Source organism: Rhinopithecus roxellana, chromosome 21 (assembly GCF_007565055.1).
Source record: "Rhinopithecus roxellana isolate Shanxi Qingling chromosome 21, ASM756505v1, whole genome shotgun sequence".
NCBI classification, from domain to species: Eukaryota; Metazoa; Chordata; class Mammalia; order Primates; family Cercopithecidae; genus Rhinopithecus; species Rhinopithecus roxellana.
This window is the reverse complement of record NC_044569.1, coordinates 11,395,674-11,418,953: the sequence shown is the minus strand read 5'-3', so window position 1 is coordinate 11,418,953 and position 23,280 is coordinate 11,395,674. Positions and strand designations below refer to the sequence as shown.

General features: G+C 39.9%; 1 protein-coding gene across 1 annotated transcript in view; it reads left to right on the top strand.

The window, feature by feature from the left end:
* Nucleotides 1-23,280, top strand: part of ARHGAP28 (Rho GTPase activating protein 28) — a 201,759-nt gene that overhangs the window by 165,559 nt on the left and 12,920 nt on the right. Inside the window, exons 13-16 of the mRNA XM_030926081.1 lie at nucleotides 6,659-6,856; nucleotides 7,204-7,317; nucleotides 11,592-11,648; nucleotides 13,274-13,398. Of these exons, the coding sequence (XP_030781941.1) occupies nucleotides 6,659-6,856; nucleotides 7,204-7,317; nucleotides 11,592-11,648; nucleotides 13,274-13,398 (494 nt within the window). The remainder of the gene's footprint in view (nucleotides 1-6,658; nucleotides 6,857-7,203; nucleotides 7,318-11,591; nucleotides 11,649-13,273; nucleotides 13,399-23,280) is intronic.

Below are 23,280 nucleotides of genomic sequence, written 5' to 3'. Positions count from 1 at the left end.
GAAAAAGAAATGAACAAAGCCTGCAAGAAGTATGGGATTATGTAAAAAGACCAAATCTACGTCTGATTGGGGTGCCTGAAAGTGAGGGGGAAAATGGAACCAAGTTGGAAAACACTCTTCAGGATAGCATCCAGGAGAACTTCCCCAACCTAGTAGGGTAGGCCAACATTCAAATTCAGGAAATACAGAGAACGCCACAAAGATACTCCTCGAGAAGAGCAACTCCAAGACACATAATTGTCAGATTCACCAAAATTGAAATGAAGGAAAAAATCCTAAGGGCAGCCAGAGAGAAAGGTCGGGTTACCCACAAAGGGAAGCCCATCAGACTAACAGCAGATCTCTCGGCAGAAACTCTACAAGCCAGAAGAGAGTGGGGGCCAATATTCAACATTCTTAAAGAAAAGAATTTTCAACCCAGAATTTCATATCCAGCCAAACTAACTTTCATCAGTGAAGGAGAAATAAAATCCTTTACAGATAAGCAAATGCTTAGAGATTTTGTCACCACCAGGCCTGCCTTACAAGAGACCCTGAAGGAAGCCCTAAACATGGAAAGGAACAACCGGTACCAGCCATTGCAAAAACATGCCAAAATGTAAAGACCGTCGAGGCTAGGAAGAAACTGCATCAACTAACGAGCAAAATAACCAGTTAATATCATAATGGCAGGATCAAGTTCACACATAACAATATTAACCTTAAATGTAAATGGACTAAATGCTCCAATTAAAAGACACAGACTGGCAAACTGGATAAAGAGTCAAGACCCATGAGTCTGCTGTATTCAGGAGACCCATCTCACATGCAGAGACATACATAGGCTCAAAATAAAGGGATGGAGGAAGATCTACCAAGGATATGGAGACAAAAAAAAGCAGGGGTTGCAATCCTAGTCTCTGATAAAATAGACTTTAAACCATCAAAGATCGAAAGAGACAAAGAAGGCCATTACATAATGGTAAAGGGATCAATTCAACAGGAAGAGCTCACTATCCTAAATATATATGCACCCAATACAGGAGCACCCAAATTCATAAAGCAAGTCCTTAGAGACTTACAAAGAGACTTAGACTCCCATACAATAATATGGGGAGACTTCAACACTCCACTGTCAGCATTAGACAGATCAACGAGACAGAAAGTTAACAAGGATATCCAGGAATTGAACTCATCTCTGCACCAAGCGGACCTAGTAGACATCTATAGAACTCTCCACTCCAAATCAACAGAATATACATTCTTCTCAGCACCACATCGCACTTATTCCAAAATTGACCACATAATTGGAAGTAAAGCACTCCTCAGCAAATGTAAAAGAACAGAAATTATAACAAACTGTCTCTCAGACCACAGTGCAATCAAACTAGAACTCAGGACTAAGAAACTCAATCAAAACCGCTCATCTACATGGAAACTGAACAACCTGCTCCTGAATGACTACTGGGTACATAACGAAATGAAGGCAGAAATAAAGATGTTCTTTGAAACCAATGAGAACAAAGATACAACTTACCAGAATCTCTGGGACACATTTAAAGCAGTGTGTAGAGGGAAATTTATAGCACTAAATGCCCACAAGAGAAAGCTGGAAAGATCTAAAATGGACACTCTAACATCACAATTAAAAGAACTGGAGAAGCAAGAGCAAACACATTCAAAAGCTAGCAGAAGGCAAGAAATAACTAAGATCAGAGCAGAACTGAAGGGGATAGAGACACAAAAAACCCTCCAAAAAATCAATGAATCCAGGAGTTGGTTTTTTGAAATAATCAACAAAATTGACAGACCACTAGCAAGACTAATAAAGAAGAAAAGAGAGAAGAATCAAATAGACGCAATAAAAAATGATAAAGGGGATATCACCACCGACCCCACAGAAATACAAACTACCATCAGAGAATACTATAAACACCTCTACGCAAATAAAGTAGAATATCTAGAAGAAATGGATAATTTCCTGGACACTTACACTCTTCCAAGATTAAAACAGGAAGAAGTTGAATCCCTGAATAGACCAATAGCAGGCTCTGAAATTGAGGCAATAATTAATAGCCTACCAACCAAAAAAAGTCCAGGACCAGATGGATTCACAGCGGAATTCTACCAGAGGTACAAGGAGGAGCTGGTACCATTCCTTCTGAAACTATTCCAATCAATAGAAAAAGAGGGAATCCTCCCTAACTCATTTTATGAGGCCAACATCATCCTGATACCAAAGCCTGGCAGAGACACAACAAAAAAAGAGAATTTTAGACCCATATCCCTGATGAACATCGATGCAAAAATCCTCAATAAAATACTGGCAAACCGGATTCAGCAGCACATCAAAAAGCTTATCTACCATGATTAAGTGGGCTTCATCCCTGGGATGCAAGGCTGGTTCAACATTTGCAAATCAATAAACGTAATCCAGCATATAAACAACCAAAGACAAGAACCACATGATTATCTCAATAGATGCAGAAAAGGCTTTTGACAAAATTCAACAGCGCTTCATGCTAAAAACGCTCAATAAATTTGGTATTGATGGAACGTACCTCAAAATAATAAGAGCTATTTATGACAAACCCACAGCCAATGTCATACTGAATGGGCAAAAACTGGAAAAATTCCCTTTGAAAACTGGCACAAGACAGGGATGCCCTCTCTCACCACTCCTATTCAGCATAGTGTTGGAAGTTCTGGCTAGGGCAGTCAGGCAAGAGAAAGAAATAAAGGGTATCCAGTTAGGAAAAGAAGAAGTCAAATTGTCCCTGTTTGCAGATGACATGATTGTATATTTAGAAAACCCCATTGTCTCAGCCCAAAATCTCCTTAAGCTGATAAGCAACTTCAGCAAAGTCTCAGGATACAAAAGCAATGTGCAAAAATCACAAGCATTCTTATACACCAGTAACAGACAAACAGAGAACCAAATCATGAATGAACTTGCATTCACAATTGCTTCAAAGAGAATACAATACCTAGGAATCCAACTTACAAGGGATGTAAAGGACCTCTTCAAGGAGAACTATAAACCACTGCTCAGTGAAATAAAAGAGGACACAAACAAATGGAAGAACATACCATGCTCATGGATAGGAAGAATCAATATCGTGAAAATGGCCATACTGCCCAAGGTTATTTATAGATTCAGTGCCATCCCCATCAAGCTACCAATGAGTTTCTTCACAGAATTGGAAAAAACTGCTTTAAAGTTCATATGGAACCAAAAAAGAGCCCACATTGCCAAGACAATCCTAAGTCAGAAGGACAAAGTTGGAGGCATCACGCTACCTGACTTCAAACTATACTACAAGGCTACAGTAACCAAAACAGCATGGTACTGGTACCAAAACAGAGATATAGACCAATGGAACAGAACAGAGTCCTCAGAAATAATACCACACATCTACAGCCATCTGATCTTTGACAAACCTGAGAGAAACAAGAAATGGGGAAAGGATTCCCTATTTAATAAATGGTCCTGGGGAAATTGGCTAGCCATAAGTAGAAAGCTGAAACTGGATCCTTTCCTTACTCCTTATACGAAATTAGTTCAAGATGGATTAGAGACTTAAATGTTAGACCTAATACCATAAAAACCCTAGAAGAAAACCTAGGTAGTACTATTCAGGACATAGGCATGGGGAAGGACTTCATGTCTAAAACACCAAAAGCAACGGCAGCAAAAGCCAAAGTTGACAAATGGCATCTAATTAAACTAAAGAGCTTCTGCACAGCAAAAGAAACTACCATCAGAGTGAACAGGCAACCTACAGAATGGGAGAAAATTTTTGCAATCTACTCATCTGACAAAGGGCTAATATCCAGAACCTACAAAGAACTCAAACAAATTTACAAGAAAAAAACAAACAACCCCATCAAAAAGTGGGGAAAGGATATGAACAGACATTTCTCAAAAGAAGACATTCATACAGCCAACAGACACATGAAAAAATGCTCATCATCACTGGCCATCAGAGAAATGCAAATCAAAACCACAATGAGATACCATCTCACACCAGTTAGAATGGCAATCATTAAAAAGTCAGGAAACAACAGGTGCTGGAGAGGATGTGGAGAAATAGGAACACTTTTACACTGTTGGTGGGATTGTAAACTAGTTCAACCATTATGGAAAACAGTATGGCGATTCCTCAGGGATCTAGAACTAGATGCACCATATGACCCAGCCATCCCACTACTGGGTATATACCCAAAGGACTATAAATCATGCTGCTATAAAGACACACGCACACGTATGTTTATTGCGGCACTATTCACAATAGCAAAGACTTGGAATCAACCCAAATGTCCATCTGTGACAGACTGGATTAAGAAAATGTGGCACATATACACCATGGAATATTATGCAGCCATAAAAAAGGATGAGTTTGCGTCTTTTGTAGGGACATGTATGCAGCTGGAAACCATCATTCTTAGCAAACTATCACAAGAACAGAAAACCAAATACCACGTTCTCACTCATAGGTGGGAACTGAACAATGAGATCACTTGGACTCGGGAAGGGGAACATCACACATCGGGGCCTATCATGGGGAGGGGGGAGGGGGGAGGGATTGCATTGGGAGTTATACCTGATATAAATGACGAATTGGTGGGTGCTGACGAGTTGATGGGTGCAGCACACCAACATGGCACAAGTATACATACGTAACAAACCTGCATGTTATGCACATGTACCCTGGAACTTAAAGTATAATTAAAAAAATAAGAAAAGAAAAGAGATGGTAATTTTGAGGCCAGGAAACAAAATGCTGAAAACAAAGATGGTTGTTAGTGCTGCCTCTTACCACACATTTCAGTGTGGTAAGGATCTTCCTCCTACACAGCGAAAATATCTATGTCAATTATAATATATGTCAGTCATATTATATCCTTGAGGCGAGGGCAGAGATCAGCTATGACATAAAAATGACCTTTTCTAATATAATTCAGTAATTTTTCAAAAGCTGAAAATTTATTAGCTTGTTTTTTGGCTTTGTCTACACAGTGTTCTTTTAACAAAAAAAATCCATCTGGTGTCAAATATCTGAGTCAAAATGTCATCTACCCTTTCATACAACTGAGGATGCAGCATTTATCAAATAATTCAATACATTTCTAAAAAAAGGTCCCCCCAGAATATCACGGGACTGGTGAGGATGTTGCACACATGCGCTCTCTCTCTCTCTCTCCCTCTCTCTCTCTCTCTCTCTCTGTCTCCCTTCCTCCCTCTCTCTCAATTTTTTATTCTAAATTGTGACTGGAGCTAAGATTGCAGCTGGTGTGAGTTAGAGGTCAAGAACTGTAACTGGGCCGGGCGCGGTGGCTCAAGCCTGTAATCCCAGCACTTTGGGAGGCCGAGACGGGCGGATCACGAGGTCAGGAGATCGAGACCATCCTGGCTAACACGGTGAAACCCCGTCTCTACTAAAAATACAAAAAAAACTAGCCGGGCGAGGTGGCGGGCGCCTGTGGTCCCAGCTACTCGGGAGGCTGAGGCAGGAGAATGGCGTAAACCCGGGAGGCGGAGCTTGCAGTGAGCTGAGATCTGGCCACTGCACTCCAGTCCGGGCGACAGAGCGAGACTCCGCCTCAAAAAAAAAAAAAAAAAAAAAAAAAAAAAAAAAAAAAAAAAAAAAAAAAAAAAGAACTGTAACTGAAGAATGGGTTCCTTTGGTTCAGATCCTGGCTCTGCCACTTAATTAACTGATGCAGGGCAAAGCTGCTTGGCCCCTCTCCACCTGTGTCTCTTCATCTGTAAAATAATAATAGTACCTACCTCACAGGGTTTGAATGATGATAAGTGAATATATATATATATAAAACTAAGGGTAACGCCTGGCTCACAGCAAACCCTCAAATGAATGCTAACTATTATTACTATTCAGTGCTGTTTTTCTCATTGCGAATACCACATAGTGGAATTCAAACTCGGAAAGCCAAAGAGCACTTCTTTTGGGGATTTCAGTTGTCTTGGTGAACTTCAGAAGTTTCTGATAAGTATTTATACTTTGGTAGCACAGCAAACTTGTATTAAGCTTTCTCAATTCTTTTTTTTTTTTTTTAATTGCTTCAAAGACCTGCACACAAACATTTGCTTTTGGCCAGCTGACAATTTCCAAGTTGAAAAGCATAGAAAAATAGCACCCAAAAAGTCCATTTTTAAAATTGTTTAGTTGAGTTTACATTCAGGCTGAGGAATGAGACACTCCTGTTGTTGAAGTGGATTTCCTCTCCCTAGGAAATGGTACATAGTTTTCAACAACAATGCTTTAAGGTAAGGGTATTTTTCAGAATTACTTTTCTTCACAACAAAACTACCTCTCGTGTTTATTGAACTGCAGTGTTTTCTCTTCCTGGTTTATATTTAATTTTAACACTTGTCAAACTCTTTTAGGATAAAAGAAAATGCAAACCATATTTATAGAAACTGCAGTATAATAAAATCCATTAAAATGGCCACTTTTATGAAGCAGACATTTGAATATACTGCTCACATTTCTTCTCAGTACTTGTAACCAGTTAGAGGGGAAACATGGTACGTTTGACCATTCTGTACTTCTGACAGTTCTCTGGCGGCAGAGTGAATGGGAACAGAATGAGTGATAGCAATCGGGGCGCCTTTTGACGGTGTGCAATTGTATGACACGATGCTGTTTCTTCTTAGGCTCTCATGACATTCTTCAGTAAAGTGATCGCCAATGAATCAAAAAACCGAATGAGTCTGTGGAACATTTCTACAGTGATGGCACCAAACCTTTTCTTCAGTAGAAGCAAGCACTCTGATTGTGAAGAATTGCTGTTAGCAAACACTGCAGCCCACATCATCCGCCTAATGCTTAAGTACCAGAACATTTTGTGGAAGGTGAGTGACACTGTGATGACAGGTCCTCCTCGGAAGTCCATGGCCTCAGGAAACGTAAAGGCTCCGTGACTGGGCAACTCCCTTGGTCATAGGGAAGAAATATGAGAAGATAACCCCAGGTGGCTGTGACATCCTTACACCTTCTGGAAGGGCTACTCTTTATCACAGTTTCCCTTTGAAACAGGGATCCACATAATTTTTTTCTAAACTTTATAAGGACGATGTCACCATTTCTGGCTCCAGGATACCGAGTGACTGGGAGGAGTTGCCATGCCTAAAGGCAGAATCTGCTAGGGAGGTTAAATTCAAGTGTTTTCCATCCAGTCCAAGCTATTTTTCTTCTCCAGGTTCCATCTTTTTTGATCACTCAAGTAAGAAGAATGAATGAAGCCACGATGCTGTTAAAGAAGCAGCTCCCCAGTGTCAGGAAGCTGCTCAGGAGGAGGACCCTTGAGCGGGAGGTAAGACAGCGAACAAGGCACGGCGATTGTCCACTGCCTAGATTTGTACTCCTCCAAGGCAGGCACAAAGTAGCTTGTCATTTAGAACCAAGCGTTTTCTATTCTCAAGGATCAGGGAGTGTTGTAACTATAAACATCCTGGAAAGTGGGTTCATGACAGAGTACCGGGGTCTTTGCGTCTTGTTGAGAGTTACGTGCCTTTTGGTTAAAGTTCTTGAAATCGTCAGGAAGATTGGTTGAAAGGCTAAAACGGTTCTCGCAAAAGCTGAAAGTCAACATTTTAGTCCCTGTCAACTTGATTTAAGGGCAATCCCGTATCCAAATGTCTAATACTTGGGAAAAGAGATTTCTTCATTGATCAGATAGTAAAGGAATAGCTAATCCTTAAATTATTTTGTGTGAATTCATTACATTCCAAGGAATTCAGAGTTTTGTTTTAACACAGTTATTTGTGTGGAGGCACATAATGGAAACCAGTTTTAGAAGAATTATTTTTACTGCTTTTCTTTAACTTGAGGGTGATCACAAGTGCCAGATACTGCATTCAACCTTGAGGAGGATGTGGAGATACTCGAAATTTACTTTGCCCTCAAAGGAACTTACACCTAATGTGGGAGACAAATGTATATGAGAGCCCCAGGGGCCCAGCAGGGAAGCACCAGGCCCGCTGTGTCAGGGCCATGCAGAGGACAAGGAAATGTGCTCTAACGTGGGAGACTGTGGTTGGCTTCATTGAGGATGCAACATTGGAGCTACATTTTTTTTTTTTGAGACAGAGTCTTGCTCCTCTGCCTCCTGAGTTCAATTGATTCTCCTGCCTCAGCTTCCCGAGTAGCTGGGACTACAGGCATGCGCCACCCTGCCCACCTAATTTTTGTATTTTCAGTAGAGACGGGGTATTTTTAGTAGAGTAGGAGTTTCACCATGTTGGCCAGGCTGATCTCAAACTTCTGACCTCAGGTGATCTGCCTGCCTCAGCCTCTCGAAGTGCTGAGATTACAGGCATGAGCCACTGTGCCCTGCCTGGAGCTACGCTTCTTTTTATAGAGTTGGAGTCTTGCTCTGTCACCCAGACTGGAGTGCAGTGGCATGATCATGGCTCACTGCAACCTCGAACTCCTGGGCTCAAGTGATCCTCCTGCCTCAGCATCTCCAGTAGCTAGGACTACAGATGCATACCACCACACCTGGCTAACTTAAAAAAAAATTTTTTATAGAGACGGGGGTCTTGCTATATTGCCCAGGCTGGTCTTGAACTCATGGCCTCAAGCGACCCTCCCACTTCGGCCTCCCAAAGTGCTGGGATTATAGATGTGAGCCACTGTGCCTGGTTGGAGTTGTGTCTTGAAGGATGGATACCACTGCGAAAGGAGAAAGTCCAGGGAAAATAACAGTAAATGCCAAGGCAGTGAGGCGGGAGGGAGTGTTGTTGATTTATCGTAATCGTGATGAAAGACTGTATTCTCTGACTCATAATAGGGAAAGTGACTTCATATCAAGTAGAACCAATACTTTTATTTAGAAATGAAATTTTTAAAAATTTGTTTTAATTGAGGAAAAAATCACATAATATAAAATTCACTATGTTAAGCATTTGAAATTGTACCAATTCAGTGTGTTTTAGCATATTCACAATGTCCTGCAACCATCTCAGCTTACTGCAAGCTCTGCTTGCCAGGTTCAAGTGATTCTCCTGCTTCAGTCTCCCAAGTAGCTAGGATTACAGGTGCCTGCCATCATGCCTGGCTAATTTTTGTTATATTTTTAGTAGAGACAGGGTTTCACCGTATTGGCCAGGCTGGTTTCGAACTCCTGACCTCAGGTGATCTGCCCGCCTTGGCCTCCCAAAGTGCTGGGATTGCAGGCATGAACCACCACACCCAGCCTGAAGACTTTCTCTAGTAAGTCCAATGTCTGGACTTCCTTAGACAGTTTCTTCGGAAACTATTGGTTTTTTTGTCCTTGTGTAGGAGCAATATTTCCTTGACTTTTTTACCTAACAGCTGTTTGTTGAAGACTGGACATTTTGAGTATTACAATGTGGCAACTTGGGAAATCAGATTCTTCTCCCTCCTCAGGGTTTGTTGCTTCTGCTCTTGTACCTATTGTTTGTTTGCTTCATGACTTGTTTCGTGAACTGATTTTGTAAAGTCTGCATTCTTTGTTTTGTGTGGCTATGGAAGTCTGTTCCATTAGTTTAATGATAACTAATGATTAGACAGAGATTCTCTTAAATGCCTGGAACTAAAAAACCTCCCAGTCTTTGCAGATGAGCAGTGTGTGTGCTGGGGCACACCTTTAGCACTCAGCAAAGCAGTTTCTAACTCTGCCTGAGCCCTCGCTTCCTGCTTGCACAGACCCTGAGGATCAGCCAGAAGTTTGTGTTTCCAGCTCATTCTCAGTCATGTGGCCTTTATATTCTCAGGAATATTTTAAGGCTTTTTATAATCTTTATTTTCCAAAGCATCTCAATCTCCAGCCTTGCCTGCCAAGCTTTTTAGTTATCTCTTGTTTTCCTCAATTCCGATCCACTGCATCAGGCAACTATGACAAAAACACTTGCCTGTAAGTGTTTTTGACATTACACCCCTTTAGCACCCATCAAGTTCCAAGTTAGGCAAGGTAAAGGCAAGCCTTTTGAGCCAGTCTTTGAGGGAGCCACCAGACAGATGAGAGCAAATCATTAGAATTCTTGAGCGAGGTTCATTCTGCTCCCTGTAGTACCCATGCCAGAAGTGCAGGCCATTATTTTCAAGGGTATCACTGAATTGGAGAGCAGGGATGGAAAAGCATAAGTAAAAATGACACACAGCTCTTTCTCTTACTCAAGCACTCCCCTAGTTGAAGCCTTTGGATTTGTGTCCAGAGTTCTAAAAGAGTCAATACTGATAGTTTTTGCCAGTTCATCCATTGCTTTGATGGAGGGGCAGCCGTTTTCACTCTGGAAAACCGTAACAGTATAATTAAATGTGTGGAACAGAGGTCAGGTCAGGCCTTGTCAGTTACTACCCATATGAGCCTGGACAAACTACATTCTTTCTTTGAGCCTCAATGTTCTTATTTTATAAATTGGGAGGGAGGGCAGATAATGATCTGTCTGTTTCCCAGAGCTGTCATTAGGATGGACTCACATGGTGTGTGTGTGTGAACTGTACATTGCTATCCATGTCACTCTAATGTTTTATTGTAAATAGAACCAAGATAGAATGTAAAGGTTGTAAATACCATAGAAGCAAACACTTAAAGACGAAGAAACAGTTTTTCTTTCATACTGTTGTACTATATCGCTTTTTGGTTTTTCTGTTTTTGTTTTTGTCTGTTTGTTTTTTTGAGATGGAGTCTTGCTCTGCCGCCCAGGCTGGAGTGCAGTGGCGCGATCTCGGCTCACTGCAACGTCCACATCCTGGGTTCAAGCAATTCTTCTGTCTCGGTCTCCCGAGTAGTTGGGGCTACAGGCATGTGCCACCACGCTCGGCTAATTTTTTTGTATTTTTAGTAGAGACGGGGTTTCACCATGTTAGCCAGGATGGTCTAGATCTCCTGATCTCCCCACCTTGGCCTCCCAAAGTGCTCGGATTATAGGCATGAGCCACCGCGCCTAGCCGCTATATTGTGTTTTTAATTCTTAATTTTGATTGGAATAGACAGTTCATTAACAAGTTATAAATTTAGAAGTCAGGAAAGACCATAGAATAAAAATCAGCCACCTCTGACTTCCCCTCCTGGAGACAAATAGTATCACCAACGGCAGGGTGTGTGTACAGGAACATGCAGGTGTGTAAACCTTCTGAGATGCTCTATCCACTTACCGGCAAATATCAGTGTATGTTCTTTCCCTTTTAACATGAATGTAGCATACAGTCTTGAGTCCTGCTTTACTGACTTAACAAATCATGGGGGATTATTTTATATTAGTCCACAAAGCCGGCACCTTTGCTTCTCTGCTTCTTTTGCATGCTATTCCGTAGACACACAGTAAGTTATTTCAGCAGTCTCATATTGGTGAACACTTTGTGTCTAATCTTTTGCTGTTACAATCCGTGAGTCAGAGAACAAACATCTGTATACATCATTGTTCACAAATGAAGTATATTTATAGGATAAACGCATAGATGTGGAGCTGTTGGATTCAAGTGTGTATACATTTTATAATTTTATAAATATTGCCAAAGTGTTCTCCATAAAGATTGTACCAGTTACACTTCCAAAAGCAACATATGCTTGTTTTCTCAACATTACTCCAACATTATTCCTAAAGACTCTGTTTGCTTTAGACTTCAAGCCCCAAGACTTCAAAGGTACTGCAAAAATCACCCTCGGCAAGAAGAATGGTAAGAAAAATAATTTCCTTTCCCTTCCATTAACTGCCTATATAGTCTTCTCTGGCAACGTCCACCACATTTATGTATAATGTTTGTCATGAACTATCCTTCAAACTTGACATTTTCCATGTGGCACATAAAGGAATGGTAGAGGGACCTGACTAGCTGATGATTCAGAATGTGTGCCTGGGCCTCCTATTCACAGCGACAATGTTGTGGAAAGTTATAGAAGGAACGAGATGATGACGATCATCGGTCAGTAGTGTCAGAGTGTGCCATCTATTGTATAGGGAGAGGCTTCTGGGGAGCTGACGAAATAGGACATAGACGATTAAAGGCGTACTTTAGGAGTACAGTCTTGGCTACAATGAGCCTGGGACTTGGCCCCCATCCAGATGCAAATCCCTCAGTATCTTTTTCTGAACTCCTGCTGTCATGGTTCTTGCTGGTAATGTTAGGAGAATACTGTAAGAACTGACTCTGTTCTAAAATATTTTGTGTTTGTTCCTTAGGGCTGCCCTAACAAGGTACCACAAATGAGGTGGCATAAAACAATAGACATTTATGATTCTTTCACAGTTCTTGAGGCTGAAAGTCCAAAATCAGGGTGTCAGCAAGCTTGGTGCCTTCTGAAGTCTGTGAGAGAAGCACCTGCTTCTTGCACCTCTTCTGCTTTTGGTGATGCCAGTAATCCTCGCATTCCTCAGCTGGCCTCAGCTTTCAGCTTCACATGGCGTTCTTTCTGTGTCTCCATGTATCTTCTCTTCTTATAAGGATGCAAGTCACTTGGGTTAAGGGCACACCCTACTGCAGTTTAGAGCTCTTATGTAATGGCCTCATCTTAACTAATTACATCTGCAATGACGTATTTCCAAATAAGGTCACGTTTCGAGGTACTGAGGGGTTAGGGCTTCAATTTGTCTTTTGGGGAGACACAGTTCAACCCATAACATATTTATTCTAGGATATAAATATTCTAGGGTATCAATACAATATTGATAGAATGTGACCATAAGGAGTCCATTTATATAAATCATCTGTATCAACAGCACTATCCTTTGAGAAGGTACAGATTTAAAACAAGAGACACCATCTTTCCCACAGCCACTTACCCTGCTCTGCAGTGTGTTCAGTGCACTTTGAGGGGTCCCGTGTCAAGAGCCCCTGTGGAATTGAATTTGGGCCAGCCACTCATGGCTGCTAACTAAAGAAAGAGGCTATTGGAGAAGCCATATTTTCTAATTGACTCTTAAAATTTTCAAAAGGTTGGTCTTCTTAAAATATATTGAAGTACAGAATTCTGCTTAAAGCAGGGTCAGTTAGGAGTTTGTCCAAGAAATGCATGAATAGAAACATTTGATCTTTGTCATAACCCAGTTTTTCCCCCTCATGATTTTAAGTCATTATAGCAAGACCTGCCCAATGCGCAGTGAAAGTAAAATCCCAGGTTAAGTTTAGCCATGAGTGAGTCTCCTGCTGAGAAAGAAAGTAGTGTTCCATTCTGGTTAATGTTGATCGTACTGACGTGTTTTCCTAATTCAGAGTAGCACTGATTTTCATAGCTCTTAAGTGCATCATTGAGCTGATATTCATCCTAGTTTGACAGAATGTACTGAATTTCTCCTCCCTGGCAGTCTGACGTGCCGGAAGGAGTCATACGGGTCCATGCTCCACTTCTCTCCAAGGTATCCATGGCCATTCAACTCAACAATCAGACCAAAGCCAAAGACATATTGGCAAAATTTCAATATGAAAACAGGTGAGTCAATGTGAATGAAGGTCTCTGCACAAGAAGGAAAACGTTTATCAGACGAATAACTTTCTAGGCATTTACAAATTTGACCTTTTGTAAAATATAGAACCTGTTACTTTAGGGAGTTTACCAGTGGATTACTAGAATAAAAAGAGAATGAATGAAGTTAGATATGTGATTGCTAACAACAAAAGCTGTTTTTCAAAGGAATTTCTAGAAATGGGATGCTTAATAGGGATTGTGTATCTTGGTAGCTTCATTTATTCAGTGAGTTTTAACTTTTATTTTATTTATTTATTTATTGAGATGGAGTTTTGCTCTTTTTGCCCAGGCTGGAGTGCAATTGCACAATCTCGGCTCACTACAACCTGCACCTCCTGGGTTCAAGTGATTCTCCTCCCTCAGCCTTCCGAGTAGCTGGAATTACAGGCACGCACCACATGCCTGGCTAATATTTTTGTACTTTTAGTAGAGATGGGGTCTCACCATGTTGGCCAGCCTAGTCTCAAACTCCTGACCTCAGGTGATCCGCCCACCTTGGCTTCCCAAAGTGCTGGGATTAGAGGCATGAGCCACTGCGCCTGCCCGAGATTTACCTTTTATTTGAATGAAAATATAGCAAGTTAGTTTTGTGGATATCCTGATAGTCCTTCAGGAATAACCTTTTCCTAGACTTGCACTGGCTTTAACATGCCTGTGTCAGATATAGATTATGTAGTTAAGTAGATACCATAGCTGTTACTTTCCTTAAAACATACTACTAATAATTCTTAGAATCAGGATGATACGTACAAAAATTCTTTTTGTAAATCTGCCATGGTCACCTTGAAGGGGCACAGATCATGACAATTTTTGTCTGGACATGCTTACTAAAGAATAAACATTTGTCTTCTGGTTTATAAAGGATGAGAAGCACTCGTTTATCCATTGTAGAGCATGTATGATTTGCTGTCTCTAGTAAGACTGATGGATGGGCCTTAAAATGAAAGCATTCCGGTCATGTTGAAAAGAAGTAGCCTTGTTGAGCAAAAAGCCAATTGAAAAAGTTAACATATTACATGATTCCATTTATATAACATTTTTGAAATTAAATGTTATTGATGGGAGGATGGATTAGTTGCCAGAGGTTGAGAGGGTTGATTTGGAAGGGAGATGGTTTTGGTCACTAAAGGCCAACATGAAGGACCCTTATGGTGTTGGAACTTGTGGTGTTGGGATCTTGACTGTGGTGATGGATAACTGACCTTCTATAAAATTCTTTTTTTTTTTTTTTTTTTTTTTTTTTTTTGAGACGGAGTCTTGCTCACTACAGGCGCCCGCCAGGTCGCCCGGCTAGTTTTTTGTATTTTTAGTAGAGACGGGGTTTCACCGTGTTAGCCAGGATGGTCTTGATCTCCTGACCTCGTGATCCGCCCGTCTCGGCCTCCCAAAGTGCTGGGACTGACCTTCTATAAAATTCTATTGCAATTAATACACACACACAAATGAGTACAAGTAAAACAGGGAAATCTGAATAAGATAGGTAGATTGTATTGATATCAGTATCTTGATTGTGACATTATGCTGTAGTTCTGTGAATTGTTACCATTGGGGAAAATGGCAGAATACAAAGAATCTCTCTGTATTATGTCTTACAACCACATGTGAATCTACAATTACTTCAATAAAATTTAAATGAAAAGAAAAACAAGTAGCCAATAAAAGCCATCTATGGTGTGAGGTCAGGATTTTCTACCATCAGGAGAAAAATTCGGGAGATGGGTGCACCAAAATCTCAGAAATTACCACTAAAGGGGGTAGTGGAAGGTAGGGGGTGGAGGAAGGCATAGTGACCGGAAAGGCATGCTGATGGCCTTGGAAGTTTTTTTTTTCTTTTGGTATTAGATTATATGATGTGTGAAAATTCATCAAGTTGTGTACTTCTGACTTGTGCGTTTTATGTATAATATATACACACACGGTAACCCGTTTCCCACTTGCCCCAAGAATACTGCACTGAGAAAAGCTGCACTTTCCTTCCTAAATGGGAAATGGGTTAAAAGACAAAAAGAAGAGTAGACAGAGGTCAACAGGAGCCCCAAACATGTATGTCTCTTTGCTCTTGGCCTGGACACCTCCATGTAGGCAGTCATATAGAGACTTGAAATACCATTCAAGGGATTTGGGTATTCAATAGGCTTCTAGTTACAGATAATACAAAGCTGACTTTGTACTCTCAAGTAGACCTTTTGTAGAAAGAAAATGTTTCTAATAAAAATAAATTAGAACCAATGACTCCTGATAGACTCAAATCTTTTATAACAACTTCTTCAAAAAATCTTAGTAACTCAGGAATGGAAAACCAAACATCATATGTTCTCACTTGTAAGTGGGAGCTAAGCTATGAGGATGTAAGGCATAAGAATGACATAGTGGACTTTGGGGACTCAGGGGGAAAAGGGGGAAGAGGGTGAGGAATAAAAGACTACAAATTGGGTTCAGTGTATACTGCTTGGGAGATGCATACACCAAAATCTCAGAAATTACCACTACATAATTTACTCTTGTAACCAAATACCTGTTCCCAAAAAAACCTATGGAAATAAAAAACTTTTAAAATAATAATTTAAAAAAATTTTTTGCCCTATCCGTTCTCTTTACTTGTTAGAACTATGGCTTATTTCAGTTAAAGTGTTGTAAACTGGCCCTGATTTTGCATCTTTCACCGGAGGCTTATTTCTGACTGCCTACTCAGACCCCCGTGTGTTTAAGTTAAAAAAGGAGGGAGAAGACCCATTCCTTTCAGGTGCTCTCCCTTACAACTAGTAAACCCTGGACAGTAACACAACAAAAGGCAGAGAAAGACTCTGAAAGGTGGAAAGACGAGGCCTTGAGAAATGACACGATATAAGAAATAAGGAAATGGGAGTTTCCTTATCCCCTCCCATGTATCCCAGACAGAACACCGTGGAAACTTCCAACCTGCAAGTGACAATAGGCACGGATGAAAAAGAGCTCTAAGGAAAGCCTAGCCAAAGGATTAGGTAAAGGGGTGGCCTAACCACAGAAAACCTTTCTGGCAATATCTGCCCTACTCCAGCCAAACACTAATAGAATAAACACACCACCGCCCCATGGTTTCAGTGGATCCAAGCAGGGAGTGGATCTGCCATCCACCACGTGCCACCTAACACAACCAGGTGGGTGGTCTGATTCCAAACCAGAGTCATGTCTGCAGGGTCCTGCAGTGAGCTAAGCTTTCACCTTCACCCAGCAGCAATGAAACACAGTAGCAGTGAGGCAGTGCAAGGCAGGCCATTTAGCACAAGTGTCAGTAAGGCCCTGAGGGAGCTGAGTCTCTTCCCCCGACCATATGAGCAAAACTGAACAAGGCAGGTCAAAGCAGAGCTTCCCTGGTGCCCTTACTAGTATCAGTCAGCCCCAGTGGGGAGCTGAGCCTCCACCTGACACCTGGTGGAAAGGGGTAAGATGTGGGAACGGTTGACACTCTGCTCCCTCCCCTCCTCTTTTCTGGTGTCAGTGTGGCCCAGTGAGTAGCTGAGCTTCACCCTCAGCCTGCAGCAACAAGGCAGTGTTAGCTTCTGTTTTCCACCACCCTGGTGGCAGCAGAGCCCAGCAGGCAGCTGATCTCACACTCCCAATTGGAGGCAGTGAGGCAGAGTCAGTTGCTGTCCTGCTTTCAGTGGGGCCCAGCATGAAACTGAACATACATGGCCACCCAGACCTTGTGCTAAACCTCAACAGGAAGACTACCTGCCAAAAAATGAAGATTAAATAAGCCCCAGAGTCTCATCGTATCATATCCAAAATGTTCACAATACAACCCAAAATCACTCATTAACCGAAACATGAATGAGAAAAACAAACCACGATGTCAGCACTAAACTAAATCAAATTTTAGAATTTTCTGACAAGAATGTTATAGCAACTGTCACAAAAAGTACTTCCACAAGCAATTATGAATTCTGAAACAAATGAAAAAGTAGAAAATATCAGCAAAGAAATAGATGTTATTTAAAAATAAAACAAATGGAAATTTACAGAACTGAAAAATGCAAAAACTGAAGTAAAAAACTTGCTGAATGGGTGAAAAAACTTGCTCAGTAGTAGGGTGAAGATAACAGAGGATAGAATTAGCACACTTGAGGACATATCAATAGTTTATCGATTATGAACAACAGAGAGGAAATAAACCAGAAAAAAAATGAACACAGCCTCAGGGACCTATGGGAGTCTAACAAGTGAGCTAAGTGTCATACAGAATCCCAAAAGGAGAGGAAATACAGAGTGAGACCTGTCAACTATGAATTCTATATTCAGCAAAAATGTCCTTCTGGAAATGAGATACAAAGACATTCTCAGATGAAGGAAAACTAAGAGATTTGTTGCTAACAAATTGACCCATAAAGGATGGCTGAAGAAATTTCTTTAAACAAAAAGGAAATTATAACGAGGCTTAGAACATCAGAAAGGAAAGGAGAACATCGGAGTGGGTACAAAGAGGGCTATAAACTATCCTACTTCTCATGCATTTTTAAAATCACCTTTGGTGAGAGAAGCAAAAATTATATCATCTGATATATTGCTCATTGTACGTAGAGGACACACTTAAGACAATTACATTTTAAAATGGTGGTACACCCCCACTCCCTAAATGTGGTCTATGCAGAGTGACTTCCTTCCAAAAAATAGTGTGTAAAAAGGGAAAAAGCAACTTTACACCCAAGAAATCTGACCTCAGTTAGGTGATCGGGTTAATATTAGCAGTGATGAGTCATGTTGATAGTATCCAAGTACGCCCTTGATACGATAAAAACAGCCCTTTATCTGTGTGGTCTTCCTCCAAGAACACATAATTCCAATCTAAACATGAGAAAAACATCAGAAAAATCCCAATCGAGGAACATTCTGTAAAATACCCGAGCAGTACTCCTTGAAACTGTTCAGGTCATCAAAACTAAGGCAACTGTGAGAAATTATCAGAGCAGTCTAAGGAGACTCAACTACTATATTAATTTCCCAGTGCTGCCATAACAAATGACCACAAATTGGGTAGCTTAAAAGGTGGAAATGTATTCTCTCACAGTTCAGGAGTCCAGAAGTCTGAAATAAAGATGTCAGCAGGTAGATTCCTTCTAAAAGCTCAGTGGGAGAAACTCTGCCATGCCTCCCTCATAACTTTTGGTGGTTGACAGCAGTCTTGGCATTCCATGGCTTACACGCCATTTCAATCTCTTCTCCCATCTTCACATCATCTTTACTCATTTTAGGTGCCCCCTAAATCCAGCATGATTTAGTCTCACGATCTTTAACTAATTACATCTCTAAATGCCCTATTTCCAAATAAGGTCAAATTATGAACTTCAGGGCGGGCATGAATTTTGGGGGACACTGTTCAGCCCCCTACAATTACTAAATGTAATGTGAAATTCTGGATAGGATCCTTGAACAGAAAATGAACATTAGGTTAAAATGAAGGTAATCTGAATAAAGTATGGACTTTAGTTAATAATAATGTATCAATATTGGTTCATTAATTGTAACAAATGTACTACATTAATATTAGATGTTTATAATGGGGGGAGCAGTGTGGGGCATATGGGATCTGCCTATACCATCTTCAAAAGAGTTCTAAAATTAAATATTTATTTTAAAATTGTTTCCAGGATCTTACCAGTTTTTTTTAAAACTACCACTTTTCAATGGTAAAATAATTTCAGAGTAAAATAGGTAAAATTTAGTTATGCCAGAATATCAGGATTATCTTTCCATTTTAAAAATGAAATCTATGCATGCATCAGTGATCCACCTTTAACTTATGTGATTCTGAATTCAAAGAACTGAGAATAAATAGAACTATCACACTCATTTGAATAGCTACTACCTTAAAAAAAAAAAAAAAAGAAAAGAAAAAAACAATTGCTGGTGAGGATGAGAAGAAATCAGAAATCTTGTGCACCACTTGTGGGAAGTGGGGGTATAAAACATGCTACAGCCACTGTAGAAAACAGTATGGTGATTCCTCAAAACGTTACAAATAGAATTACCATATGATCCAGCAATTCCACCTGTGGGTACATGGCCAAAAAATTAAAAGCAGGGCCTCATGGAGACATTTTACTCTCATGTTCACAGCATTATTCACAATAGTTAAAACATGGAAGCATCCTAAGTATTCATCAGCAGATGAACGGATAAGCCAAATATGTATATACATATAAGGAAATATGATTCAGCCATAAAAAGGAAAGAAATTCTGACATATGCTACAACATGGATGAACTTCAAGAACATTATGCTAATGAAATAAGCCAGTCACAAAAGGATAAACACTATATGACTCCACTTAGTTATGGTCGGAATCATAGAGACAGAATAGAATGGTGGTTGCTAGGGCCTAACAGGGAGGGGAAATGGGGATTTACTGTTTAATAGGCATACAGTTTCAGTTTTACAGATAAAACGAGTTCTGAAAACAGATGCTGGTTATGGTTGTTCAACATTATGAATATATTTAATACCACTGAACTATACACTTAAAAATTGCTAATATGATACATTTTGTTATGTGTATTTTACCATGATAGAAATATAAAAACTTTTAAAGGAATAAATATCATTAATTTTTAAGTGTGAGGATAAAAACTAACAAAAGTACATATCCTTTATTAGTAAAACATCAATATCAGTAAACTGCAATACGTTACACATGTTCTGTAATATCCAGAGAAACCACAAAGCCATACAAAGCAATATACTAAAAAATTCTATAAATAAAACAAGATAGAATCCAGAAAGATAGGCTGGGCACGATGACTCATGCCTGTAATTCCAGCACTTTGGGAGGCTGAGGCGGGTGGATCATGAGTTCAGGAGTTCGAGATCAGCCTGGCCAACAGTGAAATGCCGTCTCTACTAAAAATACAAAAATGAGCCAGGCATGGTGGCGGTCACCTGTAATCTCAGCTACTCAGGTGTCTGAGGCAGGAGAATCACTTGAACCTGGGAGGCAGAGGTTGCAGTGAGCCGAAACCACACCACTGCACTCCAGCCTGGGTGACAGAGTGAGACTCCGTCTCAAAATGAATACATAAAATTTTAAAAATAAAATTATGTGGGATGCAACTAAAGCTGTGCTGAGAGAAAAATTTATAGCAGTAAATGCTTCTGATAGAAATGAAAGATCTCAAATCCACTGTCCAAGTTCCTACCTCTAAAAACTACAAAAATAAGAGCAAAATATACCTAAAACAACCTGAAGGAACAAATTAATAAAGATAAGCAGAAATAAGTGAAATTAAAAACAGGAAAATGATAAAGATCAGTGAAACAAAAAGTTGCTTTTTTAAAAAAGCAATAAAATCGATAAACTCCTAGAAAGACTAACAAAGATAAAAAGATGACACACATCAAGGATATCCAAAGTCAAATGGGGTATCACTAGTATAGTACTTCCATTAAAGGGATAAAAAGGATTACTATAACAACTTCACAGCTAATAAATTCAAAACTTAGAATGTACCAATTCCTCAAAAAACGCTAATTACCAAAATACAAGCAAAATGAAATTGACTAGCTGAATAGTGCTATAGCCATTAGAGAAATTGAATCTATAATTTTAAAGTTTTTAAAAGCTCTCCAAGCCCAGATGGTTTTGCTGGAGAAAACTAGCAAACGTTTAAAGAATTAAGAGTAATCTAGAACAATCTTTTCTAGAAAATAGAAGAGGGAGGAATACTCCCTAACTCATTTTATGAAGCTTGTATTAATACCCTAATACCAAAAAAAAAAAAAAAATTATAAAAAACAGAAGCCCTAGAGACCAATATCTCATAAATTTAGAATTTAAAAATTATCAGCAAAATAACAAATCTAACCTAGCATTTATTAAAAGAATTATATACAATCAACCAACTGGGGTTTTTTTCAGGCATGCAAGGTTGATTTAACATTAAAAAGATCGGCCGGGTGCGGTGGCTCAAGCCTGTAATCCCAGCACTTTGGGAGGCCGAGACGGGCGGATCACGAGGTCAGGAGATCGAGACCATCCTGGCTAACACGGTGAAACCCCGTCTCTACTAAAAATACAAAAACTAGCTGGGCGAGGTGGCAGGCACCTGTAGTCCCAGCTACTCGGGAGGCTGAGGCAGGAGAATGGCGTAAACCCGGGAGGCGGAGCTTGCAGTGAGCTGAGATCCGGCCACTGCACTCCAGTCCGGGTGACAGAGCGAGACTCTGCCTCAAAAAAAAAAAAAAAAAAAAATTAAAAAGATCAATCAATGTAATTAGTCATATCAACAAGAGAAAACCCATACAGTCATCTCAATTGATACAGAAAAAAACCTTTGACAAAATCCAGCACCGAGTCATGATAAAACTCTCAGAAAACTAGGAAAAGAGAACTTACTCAACTTGATAAAGATTATCTACAAAACCTCCTGCTAACATCATTCTTAACAACGAAGGACTGAATGCTTTCCCTCTAAGAGCAAGAATAAGGATGCCCACTTTCATCAATCTCAACATACTACTGTAATATTAAGCCACTGCAGTAAGGCAAAGAAAAGAAAAGGCATACAGGTTATACAGGAATAAATAAAATGGTCTCTATTTGCAGATGACCTAATTATTTACATACATATTTCATAAAATAAAAATTTAAAAAGACCTAGAACTAATAAGTCAGTTCAGCAAGATCACAGGATACAAGATTAACACAAAATTAATCACACTGGAACATTGGTACACATTTTAAATGTGGAAACCGAAATTTAGACCAAAAGTAAAAACATAATACCCTTTACAGTCACTCTAAAAATAAATACTTAAGCATAAACTTAAGTAAAGCTTTACAGGATCTATACGTTGAAAATTACAAAATGCTGGTGAAAGAAATTAAAGAAGATCTAAAGAAATGGAGAGACATATCATTTTCATGGATTGGAAGATAACACAGTAAAGATATCAATTCTCCCCAAATTGATCTATGGGTTTAATGCAATTCCTGTCAAAATTCCAGCAAGTTACTTTGTAAACATGCACAAGCTTATTCTAAAAATATATATGGAAAAGCACAGGTGCTAGAATAACTAAAATGATATTGAAAAAGAAGAATAAAGTAGGAGGAATCACTTTACTAGATATTAAGGCTGATTATATAAAAGGTAGAGTAATCAAGATAGTATGGTGTTGGTGGAAGGATAGACACTTAGATCAATGGCATAGAATAGAGAACCCAGAAACTGACCTACACAAATAGGCCCATCTGATTTTTAATAGATTTTTATTGTAAACTATACGTAACATAAAAGTATGTTTTAACCATTTCAAAGGGACAGTTCAGTGGCACTAAGTACATTCACGTTGTTATGCAACCATCACCATCATTCATACCCAAAATCTTTTTTCTCATCCCACACGGAGACTCTATCCCCGTTCACCCTGCCTTTAGCCACTGGCAACCATTCTTCTCCTTTCTGTCTCTATGAATTTGGCTATTCCAGCAACCGATTTTGAGAAAAGTACAAAAGCAATTCGATGGAGGAAGCTTTTTCAGTAAATGGTGTTGAAGCAATGGATGTCCATAGGCAAAAAGTAAATAAATAAACCTCGATCTAAACCTCGCACCTATTCAAAAATTAACTCAAAATGGATCACAGACTTAAGTGTGTAGTGTAAAACTAAAACCCTTAGAAAATAATGTAGGAGGGGGATGGAGTAAGATGGCCGAATAGGAACAGCTCCAGTCTCCAACTCCCAGCACGAGCGACACAGAAGACCAGTGATTTCTGCATTTTCAACTGAGGTACTGGGGTCATCTCACTAGGGAGTGCCGGACAATCGGTGCTGGTCAGCTGCTGCAGCCCGACCAGCGAGAGCTGAAGCAGG